The sequence below is a fragment of the Orycteropus afer genome, unplaced genomic scaffold, assembly GCF_000298275.1.
Source record: "Orycteropus afer afer isolate SDZICR_OR568_19922 unplaced genomic scaffold, OryAfe1.0 scaffold00089, whole genome shotgun sequence".
NCBI lineage: Eukaryota > Metazoa > Chordata > Mammalia > Tubulidentata > Orycteropodidae > Orycteropus > Orycteropus afer.
The window spans coordinates 1,486,103-1,509,681 of NW_006921676.1; the positions used below are offsets into that span (position 1 = coordinate 1,486,103).

Genomic DNA, 23,579 nt, shown 5'->3' on the forward strand with positions numbered 1-23,579 from the left:
CACACATGATGACGTAACTCAGAAACCAACTCAGCTATAGAAGTATCTAAAGTAAATAAGTCTACAAGATTGTAAACAGGGAACCAGAGATATCAATTGACAAATGAGGACAACTACAAACCAAAAAGAAGGAAAAGACTGTGTAGTTACAGAACTTCTAGATGGTAGGGAAGTCAAGATAACTACAGGATAGAAAGGACTGTTCTAAACTTGGGAACAAAACTATAAATCACAGGGTGACTTCAAGGAAAAACGATAAACCTTCACATCAAAATAAAAAAGAGGACCAGAACAAATATTAAACAAATACTATAACAATAGCAATGAAGGAAGTGATAACACAATTCATAAACAAAATGAGCTCAGCATAGAAAATTATATGGAAGAAAGAATTCAATACCATGAAAAAGCACATACCAAAAATGACAGCAACAAATTCATATTTGCCAACAATTACATATCTGGCAAAAGACTTATCTCTAAGATTTATAGAAAACTCCAATGCCTCAACACCAAAGGAATTAACAATCCAATTGAAAAATGGGCAAAGACATGAATAGACACTTCACCAAGGAGGATATTCAGGTGGCCAGCTAATACATGAAGAGATGCTCCCAATCATTAGCCATCAGAGAGATGTAAATCAAAAAAATGAGAAACCGTCTCATCCCAGCACTGGTGGTAAGGTTCAACAGGACAGAAAATAACAAATGCTGGTGGGGATGTGGAGAGATTGGGACTCTCATACACTGCTGGTGGAACTGTGAAGTGATATAACCACTGTGGAAAGCAATATGGCGATTCCTTAGAAAGTTGGAATTGGAGATATCGTTTGACCCAGCAATCCCATTACTAGGTATATATCCTGGAGAAGTGAGAGCCAGGATAGGAACAGATAAATGCACAGTCATGTTAATCGCCGCACTGTTTACAATAACAAAAAGATGGAAACAACCTATGTGCCCATCAGCAGAAGAGTGGATGACCAAACTATGGTACATACACAAAATGGAATGCTATTCAGCACTAAAGAATAATGTAGAGTCTGCAAAACACTGCATAATATGGATGAACTTGGAGAACATTATGCTGAGTGAAATAAGTCAATCACAGAAGGACAAATATAGTATTAGTTTGTTGTTGTGTAGGGTCAAGGAAAGGTTTATATATGGAGGGAAACTTTCTTTGTTGGTTGCCAGGGGTGGGAGTGGAGGGGAGGGAACACTGCAAAAAAAAAAAAAAAAAAAGCATTGAGCCACGTCACTTTAGTTTTGTGTATTTCACTGTGTCATTGTTGTTGTTATGTGCCGTTGAGTCGGCCCCAACTCATAGTGACCCCTCCTTGGGTTTCTGAGGCGGTATCACTACAGAAGTAGATTGCCCTACCTTCCTTCTGAGGAGTGGCTGGTGGGATTGAACCACCAGCCTTCCGGTTAGCAGTCAAGTGGCTTAAGCACTACGCTACCAGAGCTCCTGTATTTCATGTACATAAATTATATTTCAATAAAAGCATTAAAAAAAAAAAAAAAGAAGAATTGTTTGGAGCCTAGAAACAGGTTCTCTCTCAGAACCCTCCAAAGAAATCAATACCCTGAATTTGGATTTCTAGCCTCCAGAACTGGGAGGAAATAAATTCCTGTTCTTTAAACCACTTGCTTTTTGATATTTTGCTATGGCAGCCCTAAGAATCTAAGACAGATAGTTGAGTGAACATGCTTCTCAGTATTGGTTTCTGTTGGATGGTCAACTTCTGATAATGTAATGTTCATTTCACCTACCATAATGCTTCCTTTTGGATGCCAGCTTTTAATAAACAAGGAAGAGATATTTTATAATAGGGGCAAGGAAAGATTTGTAAAATTTGTAGTCTCAGAAACTCAGTAGAAATCTCTTCCCAAATGAAAGAAAGCTGGGTCTGGTTTTCCTTAGCTTCCTGCTGAGTTTATAACAACACTGACTTGGGCAATGAGACACTGGGAGAAAGGCTAGAGGGGGTTTACAGTGTTCACCTTAGAAAGGATGATACTGTAAACTGTTAGACATATGAATTAATGTACTTATACCTTGATTGAATGTGATGATAGGATATAATGAGGCCTCTGAGGTTTGTCAATCCATACACTTTATAAATATGTCACTATGTATTAGAGACTGGCTTGGATTCTGTATAATAGGGTAAATAGTTTGGATTCTAAAGGATAGTTTGTTTATTTATTATTCTTACAGTTGTCAGTAAGTTGTCAGTGGCACAATGGTTAAGAGTTTGGCTGCTTAATCAAAAGGTCAATAATTCAAACTCACAAACTACTCTGTGGGATGGAAAAAAAAATCTACTTCCCTAAAGATTATAGCTTTGGAAACAGGATGGGGCAGTTCTACTCTGTCCTACAGGGTCGTTTTGAGTCCAAATCCACTCGAAGACACGCTACAACAATACTGTTGCATGAGATGAGCACCCCCTAGTGGCTGATCCTGGAGCGATGGAGAAATTCATTAGAGCATTGCTAGTCAGTATCCAGCCACTCCTCAGAAGGAAGGTTGGGCAATCTACTTCCGTAGTGATACCACCTCGGAAACCCAAGGAGAGGTCGCTATGAGTTCCGTTCAACTCAATGGCAGTGAGTTTGGTTTTTTGGTACTCAAAGTGTGATTCCTGGACCAGATGCATCAGCATCACCTGGGAGGTTGTTAGAAAGGCAGTGTCTCCAGCCCCACCCTATGAATCAGAATCTGTTTCTTCACAGATCTCCTGGTGATATGTGTGAACATTAAGTTTGAGAGGCACTGCATTAGAAACAGCTGGAAACTGATGTTTGGGATTGCCAAGCGTTTTCACATTTGAGTTATATCATTGGCATTGCACAGTGGCTAGTAGAGTATTCCATGAAAGCTAAATGGAAACTTGCTGGAGCACTCTTAGAACAATGCAATTCTCCAAAAGACGAGTCCATCTTGGACCTGACTAGGAAGTTCTGGCAAATGATAATTAAAAAAAGTGTCTGCTCAACTCAGGTTCTGTGCTAACTGAGCACCTTGCTTACTTTATTTCTTTTACCCCTCTGTGAGGGAAGGATTCTCTTTATATATATATATATATAGAGAGAGAGAGAGAGAGAGAGAAAGAGAGAGAGAGAGAGAGCGCACACTCTAGTAGCATATTGCCTAAGGTACTTGACTGCTAACCGAAGGAAGATGGGACTATCTACTTCAGTAGTGATACTGCCTGGGAAAATCCAAGAAGGGGTTGCTATGAGTCGGCGGCACATAACAACAAAACAACAACAACAAATATATATATATATATATATATTTAAATATATATATATATATATTTTAGTACCATTGAGATTATACACAGCAAAACATACATCAATTCAACAATTTCAACATGTACCATTTAGTGACATCAGTTACGTACTTTGAGTTGCATAACTATTCTCAACCTCCTTTTCTAAGTTGTTCCTCCTGCTTCCCATTAACATAAATTCACTGCCTCCTAAGATTCCTATCTAATCTTTCAAGTTGCTGTTGTCACTTTGATCCCATATGGTTGTTGTTGTCAGGTACTGTGGAGTCACTTTGATCCCGTATGGTTATTGTTGTCAGGTGCTGTGGAGTCAGTTCCGACTCATGGGGACCTTATGCACAACAGAAGGAAACACCGCCCGGTCCTGTGCCGTTCTCACAACTGTTGCTATGTTTGAGTCCACCATTGCAGCCAGTGTCTATTAGTTTCATTGAGGGGCTTCCCCTTTTTGCTGACCCTCTACTTTACCCAACCTGATATCCTTCTCCAGGGACTGGTCCCTTCTGACATCATGACCAAAGTATGCAAGAAGAAGTCTGGCTATTTTCACCTCTAAGAAGCAGTCCAGCTGTGCCTCTTCCAAGACAAAAATCTGTTCATTCTTCTGGAAGTCTATGGTATTTTCAGTATTCTTTGCCAACACCACAATTCAAATGCATTAATTCTTCTTCAGTCTTCCTAATTCATTGTTTCGCTTTCACATGCATATGTGATGATTGAAAATACTATGACTTGATCAGGCACACCTTAGTCTTCAAAGTGACATCTTTGCTCTTTAACACTTTACAGAGATCTTTTGCAGCAAATTTGCCCAGGGCAATATATCATTTGATCTTCTGACTGCTGTTTCCATAGGTGTTGGTTGTGGATCCAGATAAAATGAAATCCTTGAGTACTTCAGTTTTTCTCTATTTACAATGATGTTGCTTATTGGTCCAGTTGTGAGCATTTTTGTTTTCTTTATGTTGAGGTGTAGTCCATACTGAAGGCTGCAGTCTTTGATCTTTTTGAGCAAGCACGGTTGTGTTATCTGCATGTAACAGATTGTTAATGAGTCTTTCTCCAATCCTGATGCCACGTTATCTTTGATATGGTCCAGTTTCTTGGATTATTTGCTCAGCAGACAGATTTAATTAGTATGGTGAAAGGATCCAACTTTAACACACATCTTTCCTGGCTTTAAATCATGCAGTATCTCCTTGTTCTATTTGAACAACTGCCTCTTGGTCTATGTACAAGTTCCTCATGAGCACAATTAAGGGTTCTGGGATTCCCATTCTTTGCAATATTATCCATAACTTGTTATGATCCACAAAGTTGAATGTCTGTGCATAGTCCAGAAAACACAGGTAAATGTCTTTTTGGTTGTTTTTGCTTTCAGCTCAAGGTAAACATTTTTTACTAGTGAAGCAAAGCTATTGTTTTAAGATCACTTAAGGGGTTATTTTTGGTTTAAGGCTGAAAGATTATGTCAGGGCAATATTTCCAGGGTCACTCAAACTTCATGACTTCCAAGAAATCTGGAGTCCATTAGAATTTAAAATTCGTTTCTGCATTTTCCCCCCTTTTGATCAGGGTTCTTCTATAGAATCTTTGATCAAAATGTTCAGTAAATGTAATTGAGCACCATTCAGTTCATTCAGTTCTTCTAGCCTCCTGGCAAAAGAAGCAGTTGTTCAAGGAAGCAGTTAGCCTCCTCCTGTTCCCTGACTCTTCTTCCTCTGTTGTTCCAGGTGAAATGAGACCAATAGTTGTGCCTTGAATGGCTGCTTGCAAGCTTTTAAGACCCTGGGAACTACTCATTGAATTAGGAGGTAGAACAGAGGCACTAAACATGTTATTAGGCCAACAACTAACTGGGGTGTCCCATGAACCCATGACCCTAAACCTCCAAACCAAGAAACCAAATCCCATGAGGTTTTGGTTGTACACTATCAGCCTCAGCAGTACTTTTTTTTTTTTTTTTGTCATTGTTGTAAATATATCTGCCACACAACTTTTTCCAATTCAACTTTTTATAGGTGTATAACTAATTGATAACAATTACAACAATCTGCTGTGCAACCCTACCCTTAATCAATGTGATATTCATAATTGTTAACCTTGCTTTTCCCCTTCCCTCTCACCCCTGGTAACCACTAATAAACTTTTTCTCTAGACATTTGTCTTTTCTTGTCTTTCTATATAAGGGAGGTCATACAATATTTTTCCTATTGTGATTGAATTACTTCACTCAGCATGTCTTCCTGCTCCATACTTATGGTAGCATATTTCAAGGCATCATTTCTCCTACTAACTGAGGTAATATAACTAACTGTATAAAAAACAAAAACAAAAACAAAACTCACTGCCGTTGAATTGGATCTGATTCATAGCGACCCCTCCTTGGGTTTCTGAGGGGGTATCTCTATGGAAGTAGATTGCCCAATCTTCCTTCCGAGGAGTGGCTGGTGGGTTTGAACCACCAGCCTTCTGTATGTACAACATTTTATTTATTCATTCTTCTGCTAATGAACATTAAGGATTGTTTCTACACTTTGGCTATTGTGAATAGTGTTGCAATGAACATTGCTGTATGAATCTTGTGGAAGTTAAAAGGTAGTTGTCAACTTGGCTGGGCCTGGTTGAGTGGCTGGGCAGCTGAAAGTAGTTATTCCCAGTGATGAGACTGGTGATCAACTCCATGGTGGAATCTGTTGCAAGCAGCTGAGTAGCTGCTTTTGGGATGTGGTCCTTTCCCATATGTAAGGAGGAGTTTTGGGATTGGTCTCTAGCCTTTTGACACACTTGAACCCTGCATGTAGCCAAGTCATTGTTCAACAACCTGCCATGCTCTGTTGATCTTGGGACTTCATCTAGACTTGAGTTGGTGGCCTGCCATGTTGTTTGGTAACATTGGGACTGTGCATTTTTACTTGTCAATCTTGGGCTTGTCAGCCTCAGCAGCCAGCAGCTGTCTGAGTGAAGAAAAGCCACTAGCTACAGTGGGCTGGGAGCAGAAGGCAGAGCTGAAGCCCAAGATTGAGGGGCTTTCACCCAGCCCCTAGAGCCTGGCACTTTGAATTCTGACTTAAAGCTTCCAAAATTGTAGGAGAATAAACTCCTGTTAGTTCAAGCCATCCCATTTGTTGTACATTCCTGTCAGAGCGGCACTAGATAACCCAAACAAGTCTCTTTTTGAGTCTTTGGTTTCAAGTGTTTTGAATATATACCTAGGAGTGGAATTGCTTCATCATATGGTAGTTCTGTTTTCAGTGTTTGAGGAACTGTCACACCATTTTCCACACAGCTATACCATTTGCATTCCCACCAGCAATGGATAATGGTTCCATTTCCCCACATCCTTGCCAACATTTTTTTTTTTTTTTAATATCTTAGGCAACTCAAACCAAACTCACTGCCACTGAGTCTATTCTGACTCATAGTGATGTTATAGATCAGAGCAAACTGCCTGACAGGGTTTTCAAGGCTGTGTATCTTTATAGAAGCAGACTGCCACATCTTTCTGTCATGGAGTGGCTGGTAGGTTCCAACCATCGACCTTCTGATTAACAATCACTGTCTTAACCACGGAGCCACCAGGGCTCCTTTAGCTATCCTATTGAGAATGAAATTGTATCTCGTTGTGATTTTGATTTCCATTTCTCTAATGGCTAATGATGCAGAGCATTCCATCATGTGTTTGGTGGCCGTTCGAATGCTTTCTTTGGCGAACTGTGTATTCAGGTACTTTGCCTATTTTATGATTGGGTTGTCTTTTTGCTGTTAAATTGTCAAAGTTTTATATATATTTTGCTTATTAGATTTTTCTTGGATATGTGGTTTCCAATGATGGTCTGTAGTTTGTCTTTTCACCTTTTTGGTAAAGTCTTTTGATGAACAAAAGTTTTTAATTTTTATGAGGTCCTATTTATTTGTTTTGCATTTTGCTGTTTGTGCTTTTGTTATTGAGTTAGAAAACCCACTGTTGAAAGTTGGTCCTGATAGCATTGTCTCTACTTGTTCTTCTAAGAATTTTATGGTTTTAGTTTGCATATTTAGGTCCTTAATCCATTATGATTTGTGTGTGTGTGTGTGTGTGTGTGTGGTGTGTGAGGCCTGAATCCTCTTTCATTTTTCTGTGTGTGGAAATCCAATTTTCCCAGCACCATTTACTGAAGAGACTCTTCTTTCCTCATCAAATGGTTGTGGCACCCTTGTGAAAAATGAGTTGACTATCGAAGTGTGAGTTTATTTTTGCGTTCTCAATTCTATTCCATTGTTCTATATGTTTATTGTTATACCAGTACCAAGATATTTTGATTACTGTGGTGTATAAAATGTTTAAAAATCAGGAAGCGTGTGTCCTCCTTCTTTGTTCTCTTTCAGTATTGTTTTAACTATTTGGAGCCTCTTGCCTTTCCACATAAAATTGAGGATTGTTTTTCCTATTTTTGTAAAGAAGGCTATTGGAATTTTGATTGGGATTGCACTGAATCTATAGATTGGTTTGGATAGTATTGACATTTTAACTATATTAAGTCTTCCAATCCATGAACATGGGACACTTCCCACTTATTTAAGTCTTTTTTAAATCTCTTTCTGCAGTGTTTAATAGTTTCAATTGTATATGCCCTTCACATCCCTGGTTAGATTTATTCCTAGGTCTTTTATTCTCTTAGGTGCTGTTGTAAATGGAATTGTTTCCCTAATTTCCCTTTCATATAGCTCAATGCTGGTGCACAGAAATGCAATTGATATTTGCTTGTTGACCTTGTAGCCTGCAACTTTGCTTATATCTTCTCTTAGATCTAGATGGAGGTATTCTCACTGGCCGTATATTATAGTTGAGTCAGTGGAAGCACTGGAGGATATATAACTTGGGTCAGTCAGCTCTGCAAGATGGAGCCTGGAATAGACCTCAGTGAGTACAGGCAGAGCTGTGTCTACTCACTAGACTATGATGCTTTACCATCTACTGAGTGCTGTGTGCCAGGCATGCAAATATACATATTTGACATATTATTTCAACTAAGTCTCACAAAGTCTTGTAAGGCAGATATCATGCCCATTTTACAGACTGAGGTTCAAAGAAGGTAAATAATTTACCTAAGGGTTTGTTGTTGTTGTGCCGTGGAGTCAAACCCGACTCATAGCGACCCCTCCTTGGGTTTCTGAGGCAGTATCACTACGGAAGTAGGATTGCCCAACCTTCCTTCCGAGGAGTGGCTGGTGGGTTTGAACCGCCAGCTGTCTGGTTAGCAGGCAAGTGTCTTAGCCACTATGCTACAGTAGAAACTATTAATGAAACCCAAGAATGATCCCACATCCTCTTTTCCTTTCTATGACACCATGACACCTCTTTCACCTCTCCTCCCACCCTCTAATCTGCAGTTACCACCATGACACAGATTCCTGTATAAAGTAGACCTCAGGTGTATGGTCAGCAACTGCAACCCCCCAAAATGGCTCTCAGATTCCATCTTGTTTAGCCATGCTTGTAAGAACTACGAGCCATTTCCTCATTCCCTCCTTGTCATGCATTCCCCTGCTTCTCCTTGTTATGTATTAACCACCTTCCCTGTAACATATTAACCCATCCTTAGAATAGTGCTAAGCCATAAAGTTTGCTAAACAGTAGCGTCTTATCAGAGCACACAGAGGTAGTGGTAGTAGGGCACTGCCTCAGGGGCCCCTTCACGATTGGGGCCTGGTGCCACCAAGTCTGAAGCCATTCACTAGCTCCATCCTCAATTCCTCAAATTCAGGTATAAGTATCCCTACAAAGTGGGAGGGGGTTAGTGGTCATCTTGGATCTATTCTGGCCTGCCGCTGCTGGATGCTGAATTGATAGCAACATTTGTAAGCCTGCTTTCTTTGTCTTTTAAATCATTTCTCTCCTGATTCTCTTTATTTCTATTCTTAATAAATATTCATGTCTCTGCCTACACCTCCAGGGAAGTTTTTCAGACTTTCGTTACCTATTTGGGAGGAAGTGTTAACCTCCTTGGAAAGTTCCTGTAGCATCAGGCACAAGTACTCAGGATGCTACCAAAAACTAAAACTAAGACCAGAAAGCTTTGGTTGCTTTAAGTGGATCTTGTTCTTTGATTACCAAAAAAAGAAACCAAACCCTTGAGTGGATTCTGACTTATAGTGACCCCTCCTTGTGTTTCCAAGGTGGTATCTCTGTGGAAGTAAATTGCCCAGTCTTCCTTCTGAGGAGTGGCTGGTGCATTTAACTGAAAAATAACCGAAGGGTGGTTTATCTCACTTTAATGTTGATTTGCAGAAGCACACTTAAAAAATGACTGGATTAGGAGGTGGCAAAAGGTAGGTAAGGCAATGTTTGTCCACCGTAACCTGAAGCATCTCTAAAGGAAGTCTTAGAACTTCCCATATGGGGGATTCACAATCAGGAGAGATGGAGGGTGGGGTGGCCTTTGTTGCAAAGGCCTTGAAAGTCCTTCAGCATTCACAAGCATTTAGGTAGAGCTTATAGCTCAGTGCACGCCACCCCTGAGTGGCCAAGTCCATGCTTAGCACACTATCATTACAACACTCTGTAGTAGTGTGGTTTAGGGAAGAATACTAATTTAAACTTATTTTTATTTATTTATTTATTTTTGTTGTGATCTGGGTGGAAGTTTACAGAGCAAATCCATTTTCCATTCAACAATTTATGTGCACTCTGATTCATGACATTGATTGCAATCCCTACAATGTAACAGCATGCTTCCCACTTCCTCCCTGTATTTACCATTTCCATTCATCCTTTCTTATTTAAACTTGCTTGTTGTGGTTGTTGGGTGCTGTCGAGTCAATTCTCCACTCACAGTAACCCCATGTGACAAAGTAGTATTGTCCTGTAGGGTTTCTTCAGCTATAATCTTTATGGGAGCAGCTCACTATGTCTTTTCTCCTGAAGAGCAGCTGATGGGTTCAGACCTATGACCTGAGAACCATGGGTGTCAACATATTTAATTTTTACAACAGTCTATGATGTAGACATCACTGATCTATTTTGCAGGAAGGAAACTGAGGCTGAGAGAGGTTAAATAACTTGTCTCAGTTAAACAGGGATTTAAATTCAGTTGGAGGTTCTTGTGTAGCACAAACAGTTAATGTGCTTGGCTACTAACCCAAACGTTAAAGGTTCTAGTCCACCCTGAGTTGCCTCAGAAGAAAGGTCTGGCAATCTACTTCCATAAAATCAGCCATTGGAAACTACGTGGAGCAAAGTTTTACTCTGACACACAGGAGATTGGTTGCCATGAATTGGAATGGACTTTTCCGCTACAGGTTTTGAACTTAGGCAGGGAAGTTCAGAGGGGCCTGCAACTTACACTAGTGATTCTCAAAGTGTGTTCTTCCACCCACAGTATCAACAATTCCTTGGGAACTTGTTGTAACCCAGTAAATGTCAGTTTGGCCCTTGTAAATTCTTAGGCCCCATTCCAGAGCTGCCGAATCAGGGTCTGGGGCCCAGCAATCTGTGATTTTACAAGCCCTCCAGGGAATTCTGATGTATGCTAGAGTTTGAGAGCCAAGAAGGAACCAGTCCCTGGAGAAGGATATCATGCTTGGTAAAGTAGAGGGTCAGCAAAAAACAGGAAGACCCTCAATGAGATGAACTGACACAGTGGCTACAACGATAGGCTCAAGCATAGCAAAGATTGTGAGGATGACGCAGGACTGGGCAGTGGTTTGTTCTGTGATCCGTAAGATTACCATGAGTTGGAGCTGACTCAACGGCACTGAACTACAACAGCCCTCCACTATGCCTCACCAAGTCATGTAGAGAATGCGGCTATTTCTTTAAGGATAGAAAAGTAGGTCTGCTGTATAGTGAGAACTGAGAGTGAGAAGAGTGCAGACTCTGATGTGGCATAGTGCCTGAGTGAGCACTATTGGGAGCTGTGGTAGCGTAGTGCCTAAGGCACTTGACTGCTAACCAGAAGGCTGGCAGTTCAAACCCACCAGCCACTCCTTGGTAGGAAGGTTGGGCAATCTACTGTAGTGATACTGCCTCAGAAACCTAAGGAGGGGTTGTTGTGAGTTGGGTCCCACTCAATGGCACATAACAACAACACCAGTGTCTAAGGCATTTTTGACTGTTAATCAGAAGGCTGGTGGTTCAAACCCACCAGCCACTCCTCGGAAAGAAGCTTGGACAATCTATTTCTGTAATGATACCGCCTCGGAAACCCAAGGAGGGGTTGCTATGAGTTGGATAGATCCAACTTGATGGCAGTGAGTTTTGGGAGGAGAACTGTGGGTACCTTCTGGGCCTCCTCTGCTGAGGCTCTTGCAAACCCCAGGTCCCAGGAACTAATTCCGCGCTTGCCATTTGGACAGTGACAAGAAGCCACTGTGGAATGAGAGTGTATGTGAGAGGCATTTTAATACACAAAACGGACTAGTTGGTGAAAAGTTGCTTGTTTTTCAGGATCCATAGGCAAAAGGCCATATTTCTAAATAGGTGGTAAGCATCTGACACCTTCACATATTAGGAGTCCTTATTGAATTGCTTTCAATTTTCCAACAGAAGACACATTAGTAATGGCAACCAACTTCACCGCAGGTCATTTTGGCAGTCTGCCTGGAGCCCCTGCACCTCCTCTAATTTGTGAATTAATTAACATATGGCTGTGTAGGGAAGCTTGGCTTTAAAGGTATGCAAATCTATTATTACCAGGATCATCCACTTAAGCAATTTGGAAGGGAGGGAATGGCCCTCCCTCAAGGGCACCCCTGCCCTACCTCAAGTGTGGAGGGTGCTGCTCGCCTCTTCCTGTTCACCTTCTCTTCCTCTCAGCTGCTCTTAAGACATAAACCTTTTTCTATTCTCCTTGACCAGATTTTTGTAAGAAAATGGGGTTGGATAAGGGCCTTATAGGTCCTCTAGGTGGTGCAAAAGGTTAAGCACTCAGCAACTAACCAAAAGGTTATTGTTGTGTGCTGTTGAGTTGGACCTGACCCATAGGGACCCCTCCTTGGGTTTCCGAGGCAGTATCACTATGGAAGTAGATTGCCCAACCTTCCTTCTGAGGAATGGCTGGTGGGTTTAAACCACAAGCATTCTGGTTAACAGTCAAGTGCCTTAGGCACTGCACCACCAGAGCTCCCACCAAAAGGTTAGCAGTTTGAATCCATCCAGCGGCATCTCAGAAGAAAGTCCTGGTGACGTGCTTTCAAAAATTCAGCCGCCGACAACAACCCTGTGGAGCGCAGTTCTCCTGTGACACTCTTGAGGTTGAGAGCATAGGCCCAATGTCAGCTCCTCTCCACCCTTGAATGGGAATGAGGCTGAATGGGCAGCAAATATTCCTGTAGTCCTTGAATCTGCTCCCTCCTTTGACCTGACACCAGTTTCCTCCCAATTTCCCATCCAGCCTACCTTCCTTAGTATCTCTCTAGATCACAAATCCAAGAGGTCACATAATACACTTTTTGAGGCAGGGTTAGGTACCTAACCCTACCTCTTAAATAGATGCTCATGACAATCAAACCAAAATGAAAACAGGAAAGAAACAGTACTGAGTGAGATTTATAAACTTGTGAGACTGATTTTTTTTATATATGTTTTGTGGAATCTCTTATTTACCTTGACTCCATTTGATTAATATATATATATATATATATATATATATATATATATATATATGTAGGAGAAGTTAAAATTGTCTAGCTCTTGTGATTCTTTGCAAAATACCTTTGCGTCTATGATCTCATTGGTTTTTCCAATAACCCCATGAGCTGGCTAGGCCAAATCTTATTATACCCACATTACAGGTGAAAAAACTGAGACTCATAAAAGCTAAATGACTTGTTCAAGGTAGATGGTGGCAGACCTAGACTAGACCTTCAGCCTCTGACTCATAGTTCAACTAGAGCAAATCTTCTTTCATAGACTAGCTATTTGATTGATCAGGCCACTTTTATTTTAGGAATAGGACTATATTTGTCTTCACTGGGAATAGTGCCTAAGACATTTGACTGCTAACCAGAAATCTGGATGTTCAAACCCACCAGCCACTCCTCAGGAGGAAGATTGGGCAATCTAATTCCATAGTGATGTTGTCGTTGTTATGTGCCATCAAGTCGGACCTGACTCATAGCGAGCGACCCCTCCTTGGGTTTCCGAGGCAGTATCATTACAGAAGTAGATTGCCCCATCTTCCTTCCGAGGAGTGTCTGGTGCCTCGGAAACCCAAGGAAGGGTTGTTATGAGTTGGGTCCGACTCGATGGCACACAACAACAACAACAACAACACTGCCTCAGAAGCCCAAGGAGGGGTCGCTATGAGTTGGATCTGACTCGACAGCAGTGAGTTTGGGTTTATAATTAATCTTGTCCACGTTTAAAGATTGGCTTCATTCTGTAATACTCTCTACTGATAGATAGCAATGTTCAACAAATACTATTCAGATAAAAGAGTACTCACATTCCTTGGTGTTGGGAGGGGCCAGGAGGCAGGAGTAGCAGACCAAGCCATAGATGTTCCTGGGCCTATTTTCCAACATGTAGTAGCTACAGGGAGGGCAAGGCAAGACAAAACAGAGCACGGGTGAGTGGGGCACCACCACAGGCAACTAAATAGGCCCTATTTGCTGACCAAGATAACATCATGACCATTTGGCATGCTCTACAATCAAAGCATTTAGTCAGGCATGAAACAGACATGGTGGGAACTGGGAGCCCTGCCAAGCCTACAGCCCATTTTAACCATTGAGTTTCTGTGGGGTCTTTCAGCATGTCTTGAAATGGGACACAGGCATACCTCAGAGATATTTTGGGTCTGATTTCAGACCACTGCAATAAAGTGAATATTGCAATAAAGTGAGTCACATGAATTTTTTTTGGTTTACCATTCCATATAAAGATTATGTTTATACTCCACTGTAGTCTAAGTGTGCAATAGTATTATGTAACAGTTTGGAATATTGTGAGAATTAGCAAAATTTGACACAGAGACATGAAGTGACCACATGCTGTTAGAAAAATGGCGCTGAAAGACTTGTTGGATATCGGGTTGCCACAGACCTTCAATTTGTAAAAAACACAGTGTCTACAAAGTACAATAAAGTGAAGTGCAATGAAATGAGGTATGCCTGTACTCTTTTTACAATATTGGGCCAGTTTGGGCCTCTCTGTTAATCTCCTCCACTTTTTGGTTCCCTTCACTGGTGGATTTGTTTAGTGTGTAGATATCATGTTTACCTTCATCATTCACCAGAAATATTTGAGTGCCCACTGTGTGCAGGCCCTGCTTAGTTCTCTGGGTATCTCACCAACCAGGGAACCACAATCCTTTGGAAGAGGAAGACTCCCTCAGCAAGAACCTTCTTCTTGGAGCCAGTAGTGTGCTGGGATTATTAAGAAATGGGTTTATGAGCCAGCCCCTGGAGCACTCAGAACTCCCATACCCCCTGAGCATTTGCTGAATGAAAGTGAACAGAGCTGCCTGTGTGAGTGGGGCTGCTGTAGACAGAGAGCTGCAGTGTCCAGAGTGGTCAGTGCAGGTGGCTTTAAAGACAGCCTGAATAACAGTCAAGTCGTAATTGAAATCCATTTGCTTTCTCCTTAGGAAGTACTTGACCAGAGACATCTACATAACTACAAGAGTTCAGATTGGGGATTACACACACTTAAAGAAAACAACAAATTATTCACAATAAAGGTTTGAAATCCTTTACCCCCAAATGATGTTCTAGTCTTTCAAGTTTCCTGATGTCAATTGTTGTTGTTGTTATGTGCCATCGAGTCAGCCCTGACTCATAGCGACCCCTCCTTGGGTTTCCGAGGCAGTATCACTACAGAAGTAGGATTGCCCAACCTTCCTTCCGAGGAGTGGCTGGTGGGTTTGAACCGCCAGCGGTCTGGTTAGCAGGCAAGTGTCTTAGCCACTATGCTACCTGATGTCAATAGGCCAGCACAAATGCTTAAGTCCTGCCTCTCAGAACACCTTCCCCACAAAGCTTTGGCACTGTGAGTCTGAGTTCCCTGCAAGACACCACTACCTGCCTATGACTCTGTAGTCCCCTCTGACTTCCCTGTCCTCTCTCCTGTGTGCACAACAGTGGCTCCTTTGTAAACTGCAGGCTTTGGTGCTTCTCTTAGCGTGTGCCAACTTTCCATAAACAAACGTTCAGCAATGACCATGGAAGCCATTTATCACATGGTGAGAAGTTGATTAAATAAAATGATTGAAGCCGATGGTTTCCTTTATTACAATTCAAGAAATGGAAAACTCCCTCTCTGCTATTGTTTTTATTTTTTTTGTAGTTGTTTTTACATCTCTTTTTTGTTGGTCGTGCACAACCTAGGTACTCCACTCACGGCAGCAGTGCTCACGGAGGGTGTATCTGGGGAGGGTTTTTGGACTCCAGCCTTCATGAGTTTGGACCATTACCAGCAACATTATGATAATAATTGCCTGCCCTTCCTCAAAGTCTTTTATCTTCAGATCCCTATGTATCTTGTAAACATTAATTAACCAATCTCAAAACACCCCTCAGAGAAGCCGCAATAGCTAGTTTTATAGTTAGGCCTTCTGGAAAAAGCCTCCTTCAAGCACAGTTTTATGTCACCATCCAGAAGTCATTTCTTTGCCTGTGGAAGAGGAAGCAGTGAGAGCAAATGGTAGATCAGCTCTCTCAGCACAGGCTCACATGTGAATGGGCCTAAGGAGGGAGACCCCAGCAGCCAGGTCAGTAAGTGCCAGTCCCCACTAGCAGCTTTTTATATCCAGATCACATGTCACCACTTATTGGACACATTTCAGGTATGAGTTACTCCTTCCCTCTACTTCCACTGCCATTGCATTCTCTCTCCTGCCATGTTCTAATTTTCTGTCCCCCCTTCCACTGTGAGGTCCTCGAGGGCAAGATTTGTTCACAGTAATATTTCTACTACCTAGTACTAAGGAAGGAGCTCTGGTAGTGTAGTGCCTAAAGCACTTGACTGCTAACCAGAAGGCTGGCAGTTCAAACCCACCAGTCATTCCTCAGAAGGAAGGTTGGGCAATCTACTTCCGTAGTGATACTGCCTCAGAAACCCAAGGAGGGGTTGCTATGAGTCGGGTCTGACTCAACAGCACACAACAACAACAATAACAGTACTAAGGAAAGGAGCTCTGGTGGCATAGTGGTAAGACATTTGGCTGCTAACCAGAGGTCAGCAGTTCAAACCCACCAGCTGCTCTGTGGGAGAAAGATGAGGTAATCTATATTCACGAAGGAGGTTACTATGAGTCAGAATCAACTTGATGGCAGTGGTTTTTTTTTTTTTTTTTAAGTTTTTAGTAGTAAGGACAGAGTCCCTGGGTGGCACAAATGATCAAGCACTTGACTACTAGTCCAAAGGTTGGCAGTTCAAACCCACCCAGAAACACCTCAGAAAACAGACCTGGCACTCTGCTTCCAAAAGCCTAGGAAATCCTTTGGGGACTACAGGTAGTTCCCAAATTATGACAGGGTTTTGTTCTGACTTTGTAAGTTGGTTCTGATGTGTGTTGAATGTTGTTGTTGTTGTTGTTTGCTGTCGGGTCAGACCTGACTCATAGCGACCCCTCCTTGGGTTTCCGAGGCAGTATCACTATGGAAGTAGATTGCCCATCTTCCTTCCAAGGAGTGGCTGGTGGGTTTGAACCGCCAGCCTTCTGGTTAGCAGTCAAGTGCCTTAGGCACTATGCTACCAGAGCTCCTGTGTGTTGAATACTTTTTTTTTTATTATTATTTTAGTTTTCACTATTGCCTTTTATCAGCAGTATCTTTATAAATTTGATCTTTCTTTGTCTTTGGGGGTTGGAAATATTACACATAAACTTACAGATAATGATAACATCAACAAATTATATGTGCAACATTGTATGTAGTACATATTTCTAATGATAAGATGTAAAATAATAATAATAATACAAACCCCAAAACTGACAGTCATAAGTGCAGCACGTGGTAACTTGAATACATTGTAAGTTGAGGACTACAAGTACTCTGTACACAAGGAATTGCCATGAGTTGGAGTTGACTTGATGGCAACGCACAAAAACAACAACAGTTGTTCTTCTGAGGAAGAAGGTTCTTGATTAACATTGGTCGAAGAAATGAAAGAATGACCAAGTTCTCCACAGAAATTCAAAATATGGGCACTGAGAATCCCTGAAGGGCATTTTGCTCATCTTTCCTCCCTTTAAAAGCAGAGTTATAACCATCCTGCTTTCTGGTGCTGAGTTGGCCATGCCAAGGGAGCCCTGTTTTAGATGAACATCCACAGCCATACTGGTAACGGTTACAAAATGCTTTGGCTTTACAACTGGGTGCCTACCAATGTGCTTGACATCTGACATCTTGACGTTCCTAGGTTATCATGTTTCATGCACTCCACAAAAGCAACTGGTGAGGGAGCCCAGTGGGGTCCTTGCTCTGCCTTGGAACTCTGTCTGTTGCCTTTTCTTCACAGAAAGGTGCCAGACTGCATTCATCCAGAGAATGCCTTTTTGAAAGTCCCACATGGACTCTGAATAGGCCAGCAGCTGTCCCCTCCTACAAGGACGGCATGCTTGGACCAAGCAATGTATTAAATAACTTAGCAAACAAACTATGTTGAAAGGCTATCAAATTTTATTTTATTTTATTTAAATATATTGGCTTCAGGATGCTGTTACTTAATTGTACCATTTTACTCAGCATAAGTGATTAAATACCTCCAATAGGAGAAGGCATCATGTTTTTGCATGTGCTGGGCACAGAATATTTTTTAATGTTAAGTTTTTCCCTTTAGGACTAAACTAACCTCCTCATAGGATAGCTTATTTCCTGTCATCCTGGGCTACACAAGAATGGAGAATAATTGCTTATTTTCTTCCACATGACAGATTTTCATCAGCCTGAAGCCAATTGCTCATACAGAGATGTATGGCCCCTCTAAGGAGTTTTAGGTCCCTCATCTTTGTGTAAAGGTCTCATTTCCTACTCTGATGCATATTTTGATTTTCCCTTAGTTATTATTATTATTATTTTGTTCTTCATGGATTGATTAAGGTATATAGACCAAGACAAAATTCAGTTTAAATGGGATCTATAGACTTGTCTGTTTAGGGATTGACTTCCTCCCAATCAACAGGTATAGATTTTCTCCCAAAGATTTTCTTTTCTCAGGGGTCCTTCACTAAGCCTGTTGAAAATGTGCTTGTAATTGACCTCATTGGATCATGAGATTCTCACTTATCCCTCTAATGTTGGGATAAGTGAGCATCTTATAAGTGATGCTCACTTATCCTTTTAATGTTGACATTAAAACCAATCGCTGTTGTTCTTCCCTCCTCTAGCCACCCTAGAGCCCCTTATTTGAAGGGACTGAACACAGCATGGCACACAGCCAGCAGAAGATTCTCCAATGGGTAAGATGATGCCCTGGGGGAGGTTATGAAATCAAACTTCCCTCTTCCTCTTCTCCTGTTTTTGTTCCCTAGTCCTCCCACACAGACCTTTCTCAACAGGAAAGCCCCCACATATTGCTCATTGTTCAGAGAAGTGTCTCGGCCACATACTGATACACAGCGCAGCCTGCAAAGAATAAGGAAAGAGTGTCTGCCAAACCACAAGAGTGGAGAAAGGGCCAAAGAAACCAAACACATGACATTACAAAGACAAATACAAGGTAGTCTGCATCCGCAGCCCAATAACCATATGGATTCAGGAAAGAAAACAGCCTTTTATTTGGCTAATAATGTCAACTTGCCAGAATTCCTTGTAATCCTCTTCTCTGACACAGCAGGAGAGAATAATTTGTTCTCCAAACCTAGAACATGTAATAGGAAGTGGGAGGCCTTCAGCATCCTACCTAGATAATGCACTGAGAGAAAGCTGACCAGAGAGAGGAAGCATTAATCAGTAAGCAGAGGTTGAGGAACAGGAGATAAAGAAGGTTGCCTTCTATTTTAGTGGCCTTGGACTTAGGAGTCATTTATTTAAACAGACAAATCACATTACAGAACCAAACTGAAAACTGATTCTTCATATGGTTTTCATATAAGTAGAGCAGGGTGAAGATGCATTAACATGCATGTTGAGATGTGTATCCCTGCATAGTATCTTTCATGCAGTTGTTGGATACTCTGGCCCTTGTGTTGTCTGGCCCAGGTGGTGAAGATAAGGTGGAGTGAGCAGCTTGCTGTTGTCACAGAGGGGAAAGGAGTTACTCAGGATTTCAGAGTGGGAAAGAACCTTTACAAAGCACAGATTCAGTTTCCCAACTAACTCTACAGCATTGTTGACAGGTCATCCACTTTTGTTTGGATCCTTCAAGAGGCAAGGAACTCACCACAATCGCATTGCTAAACTTTAGTGAGTAGGTATTTTCCAGTAAATGCATTAGGAGCAAGCAAATTATCTTCATTGCCACTGAGTCAGCCTTTCTAATGACCAAGTGGACGCTTTACCTATGCTGAATGAATCCCAGGTCTTGTCTTTTCTGGGTCCCTGGGTGGTGCAAATGGTCAATGTGCTCAGCTGCTAACTGAAAAGTTTGAGGGTCAAGTGCACCCAGAGGTGCCTTGGAAGAAAGACCTGGTGACCAGCTTGTGAAAAATCAACCATTGAAAACCCTATTTTCTTACACACATGGGGTCACCACAAGCTGGAATCAACTTGACGGCAGCTGATCCCTTCTGGCTAGAAATTCTCTGTGGATCCATATGAAAATGAAAGAAGCTACTCAATGCACATATTCACTGTACTTTTTTGATCACTTTTCTTTTTTTTTTTTAGAAAAAAAGGATGGTGATTTTCACAGAATACTGATGTGATGCACTGATAGGCCTGAACAGTGGGTGATTCAGAGAAAGGAATATGGTCGAGGAGCTCCATTTTCTACTCGCCACTCATCTCACTCTACAAGGGTGCTTCACTGGGTGAGTCTACCTTGATCAGTGGCATCACCATTAGTGCCTAGATGACTTCCACATCCTTATCCTCAGCCTAGATCTTTACCTAGGTCTGAGCTCATGCTTGTTTATCCAGCCATGTGTTAGGTATCTTGTTTGGATGCTCTACCTGTAAACCCATTGCCATTGAGTTGATACTGACTCACAGTGACCCTATAGGACAGAGTAGAATTGTTCCATAGGATTTTCAAGGCTGTAAATTTATGGAAGCAGTTTGCCTCGTCTTTCTCCTGTGGAGTGGCTAGTGGTTTTGAACCACCAACCTTTTGGTTAGCAGCTGAGTGCTTAATCAATGTGCCATCAGGGCTCCTTGGATTTCTTACGCAAAAACACAAATGCAACCACTGCCGTGGAATTGGATCTGACTCATAGCGACCCCTCCTTGGGTTTCTGAGGTGGTTTCACTACAGAAGTAAATTGTCCAACCTTCCTTCTGAGGAGTGGCTGGTGGCTTTGAACCTCCAGCCTTCTGGTTAGCAGTCAAATGCCTTAGGCACTATGCCACCAGAGCCCCTGAATTTCTTACAACCACTTCAAATTCCACACATACAAATCTCAACTTCTCACCTTCCATCCTCTCTCCACCTTCCCACTAAAGCCTCCTCTTCCTCCGGTGTTCCACATCTTAGCAAATGGAACCTCTGTCCACACAGACATTGCTCCTTTCCACGTGCACACAATCTGCAACCTCAGTCAATGTTATGCTCCAACTAGCTCTTACAATCTTCCCTTCCCCTTCACTCCTAAAGCGTCCTTCTTTGCTCCACTCCTTACCACTTTCCACAGGGATGAAGTACTAACCTCATTCTTGGTTCCCTGGATCCAGTCTCTTCCCTGCCCAACCCATTCTCCTCAATACTGCCAAGGTTATTATTGTTCTAATGCACAATCTATGTCTGACTATGTCATACACTAGCTTAAAAGTTGATGACCCACAATCAAGTTCAAGCTAAAGACTCAAGTCTTCAGAATTGTTGTAGAGAGCCTTTTCCATCTGGCCCCTGTCCACCTCTACTTTCTCCACACTCCCAAATATGCACCTTTCACATTGACCATTGAGACCCACTCAAACTTCAGGTTGCTCATATCTTGGAGCTTTAGATTGAGCATCTCCACTGGGAGAGCTCTGTCCTTTATCTTAACCTGACTAACCCCTACTCCTCCAAGAATTGGCTCCAGTGTCACCTGGAAATTTTCTTTTATCCCTCCCAAATCCACTTCCTCCACCATGAAGTGAGGTGGTCACTTCTTGTGGCAGTTAAGATTGTGTGTCAACTTGGCTGGACCTGGTTTTGAGTGGCTGGCAGCTGGATGTAGTTATCCCCCATGATAAGCCTGGTAATCAACTCCATGGTGGGATCTCCTGCTAGCAGCTACCTTAGGGATATGGTCTGTTTCCAGCATATAAGCAGCAGCTTAGAGGAAGGTCTTGGAGCTTTTTGACATGCTTGGAACCTGCATTTAGCTGAGTCTTCATTCAGCAGCCTGTCATGGTAGCCCTGATGATCTTGGTACTTTTTCTAGACTTGAACTAGTGGCCTGCTATGTTGTTTGATAATCTTAGGACTGTGCCATTGTACTTGTCAGTCTTGGGTTTCTCGCCTTAGCAGCCAGTAGCTCCCTGAGGTAAGAAAATGCTCTAGCTTCAGTGGACAGAGCAAGAGGCAGAGCTGAAGTTCAAGGTCAAGGGGATTTCACCCAGCCCCTAGAGCTGGCACATTGAACTCAGACTTCTAGTCTCCTAAACTGTAAGAGAATAAACTCCTGTTTGTTCAAGTAATCCACTTGTGGTATTTTCTAGTAGAGCAGCACTATGACTGTTTTGGTTACCTAATACCAGTCTAACAGAAAATATAACACAAATGCAATGGCTTGAACAAGCAGGAGTTTATTCTCTTACAGTTTGGAGGCTTTAAGTCTGAGTTCAAAGTGCCAGACTGTGTGAAAGCCCCTCAGCCTTGGGCTTCAGCTCTGGCCCCTGCTCCTGGCCCACTGAAGCTGGAGACTTTTCTTCACTCAGACAGCTGCTGGCTGCTGAGGCTGACAAGCCCAAGGTTGACAAGTAGAAAGGCACAGTCCTGATGTTACCAAACCACACAGCAGGCCATTAATTCAAGTCCATTGAAAGTCCCTAGGTTGTCAGAGCACGGCAGGCTGCTGAACAATGACTCAGCTACATTCAGGGTTCAAGTGTGCTATAAGCTAGAGACCATTCCCAAAGCTGTTTCTTATATATGGGAAGCAGACCACATACCCAAAGCAACTACTCAGCTGCTCCAACAGATTCCACCATGGAGTTAATTACCAATCTCACCATGGGGAATAACTACATTCAGCTGCCCAGCCACTGAACCAGGTCCAGCCAAGTTGACATACAAACTTAAGCACCACAATGACCAAAACACTCATCAACTTCTAGAACACTGTGTGTGTGCCTTATCACTCCATGCTATAGTCACTGAGTTTCTGGTATCTCTCCTCCACTGAAAAGAGAGGGACCATGTTTATTTTCTTGACTCACTGGCATCTACCTGGTAGGTTCTTAACTCAAAGGTTTACAAAAATAAATACTGAAGCTGTTATGTTAGGGATGTTGAGCCAGATATTCACAGTGATAGACTCCCAAACTAAGTTTAGTTTTTGCAAAGAGGAGTATTTGCTTTCCCCAGGTGGGCATGGCAAGGAGTGCACATCTATAGTACGTCCATGAAAGCTCTCCATTTCTTTAATGGATCACACATCTGCACCAACAAAAATCAATCAAGATAAGTCCTAGGAAGCATTCAAGTTATTAGACAATGATTGTAGCCATTAATGTCATGGTCCTACTGAGTTTCTTTCATTCAGAGCCAAGCACAATGTCTGCACATTGCAGTCCCTCAACAAGTGCTTGTACAATTGAGTGTGAGTGCATCGAGTGTGGTTCTTCCAATACTGACACTCCTTGTGGTGGAACCTCCACAAGACAATAACCTTAAGAACAGAGGTAAAGACTACCAAACTACAGAATTTGATTTTTATCATATCTTCCAAGAGGATACTCTAATATTTTCCCTGATCATAGCTATCTGCTTTTTTTTTTTTTTTTTGGTGTATTTTAAAATGTTGTTGTTGTTGTATGCCGTTGAGTCAGCCCCGACTCATAGCGAGCCCTCCTTGGGTTTCCGAAGCAGTATCACTACGGAAGTAGGATTGCCCAACCTTCCTTCCAAGGAGTGGCTGGTGGGTTTGAACTGCCAGCCTTCTGGTTAGCAGTCAAGTGCAATTAGTCCATGTAAATCAATGATTTTAATAAAATTGGCTTGGAAATGTAGCTATATATTCCCCAATTCTTACAGGAGAGA

General features: G+C 42.0%; 1 protein-coding gene across 1 annotated transcript in view; it reads right to left on the bottom strand.

Moving 5' to 3' along the window:
* The window catches only part of EDAR (ectodysplasin A receptor), a 53,431-nt gene that overhangs the window by 24,942 nt on the left and 4,910 nt on the right, over nt 1–23,579 (bottom strand). Inside the window, exon 4 of the mRNA XM_042781156.1 lies at nt 13,735–13,820. Within this exon, the coding sequence (XP_042637090.1) occupies nt 13,735–13,820 (86 nt within the window). The remainder of the gene's footprint in view (nt 1–13,734; nt 13,821–23,579) is intronic.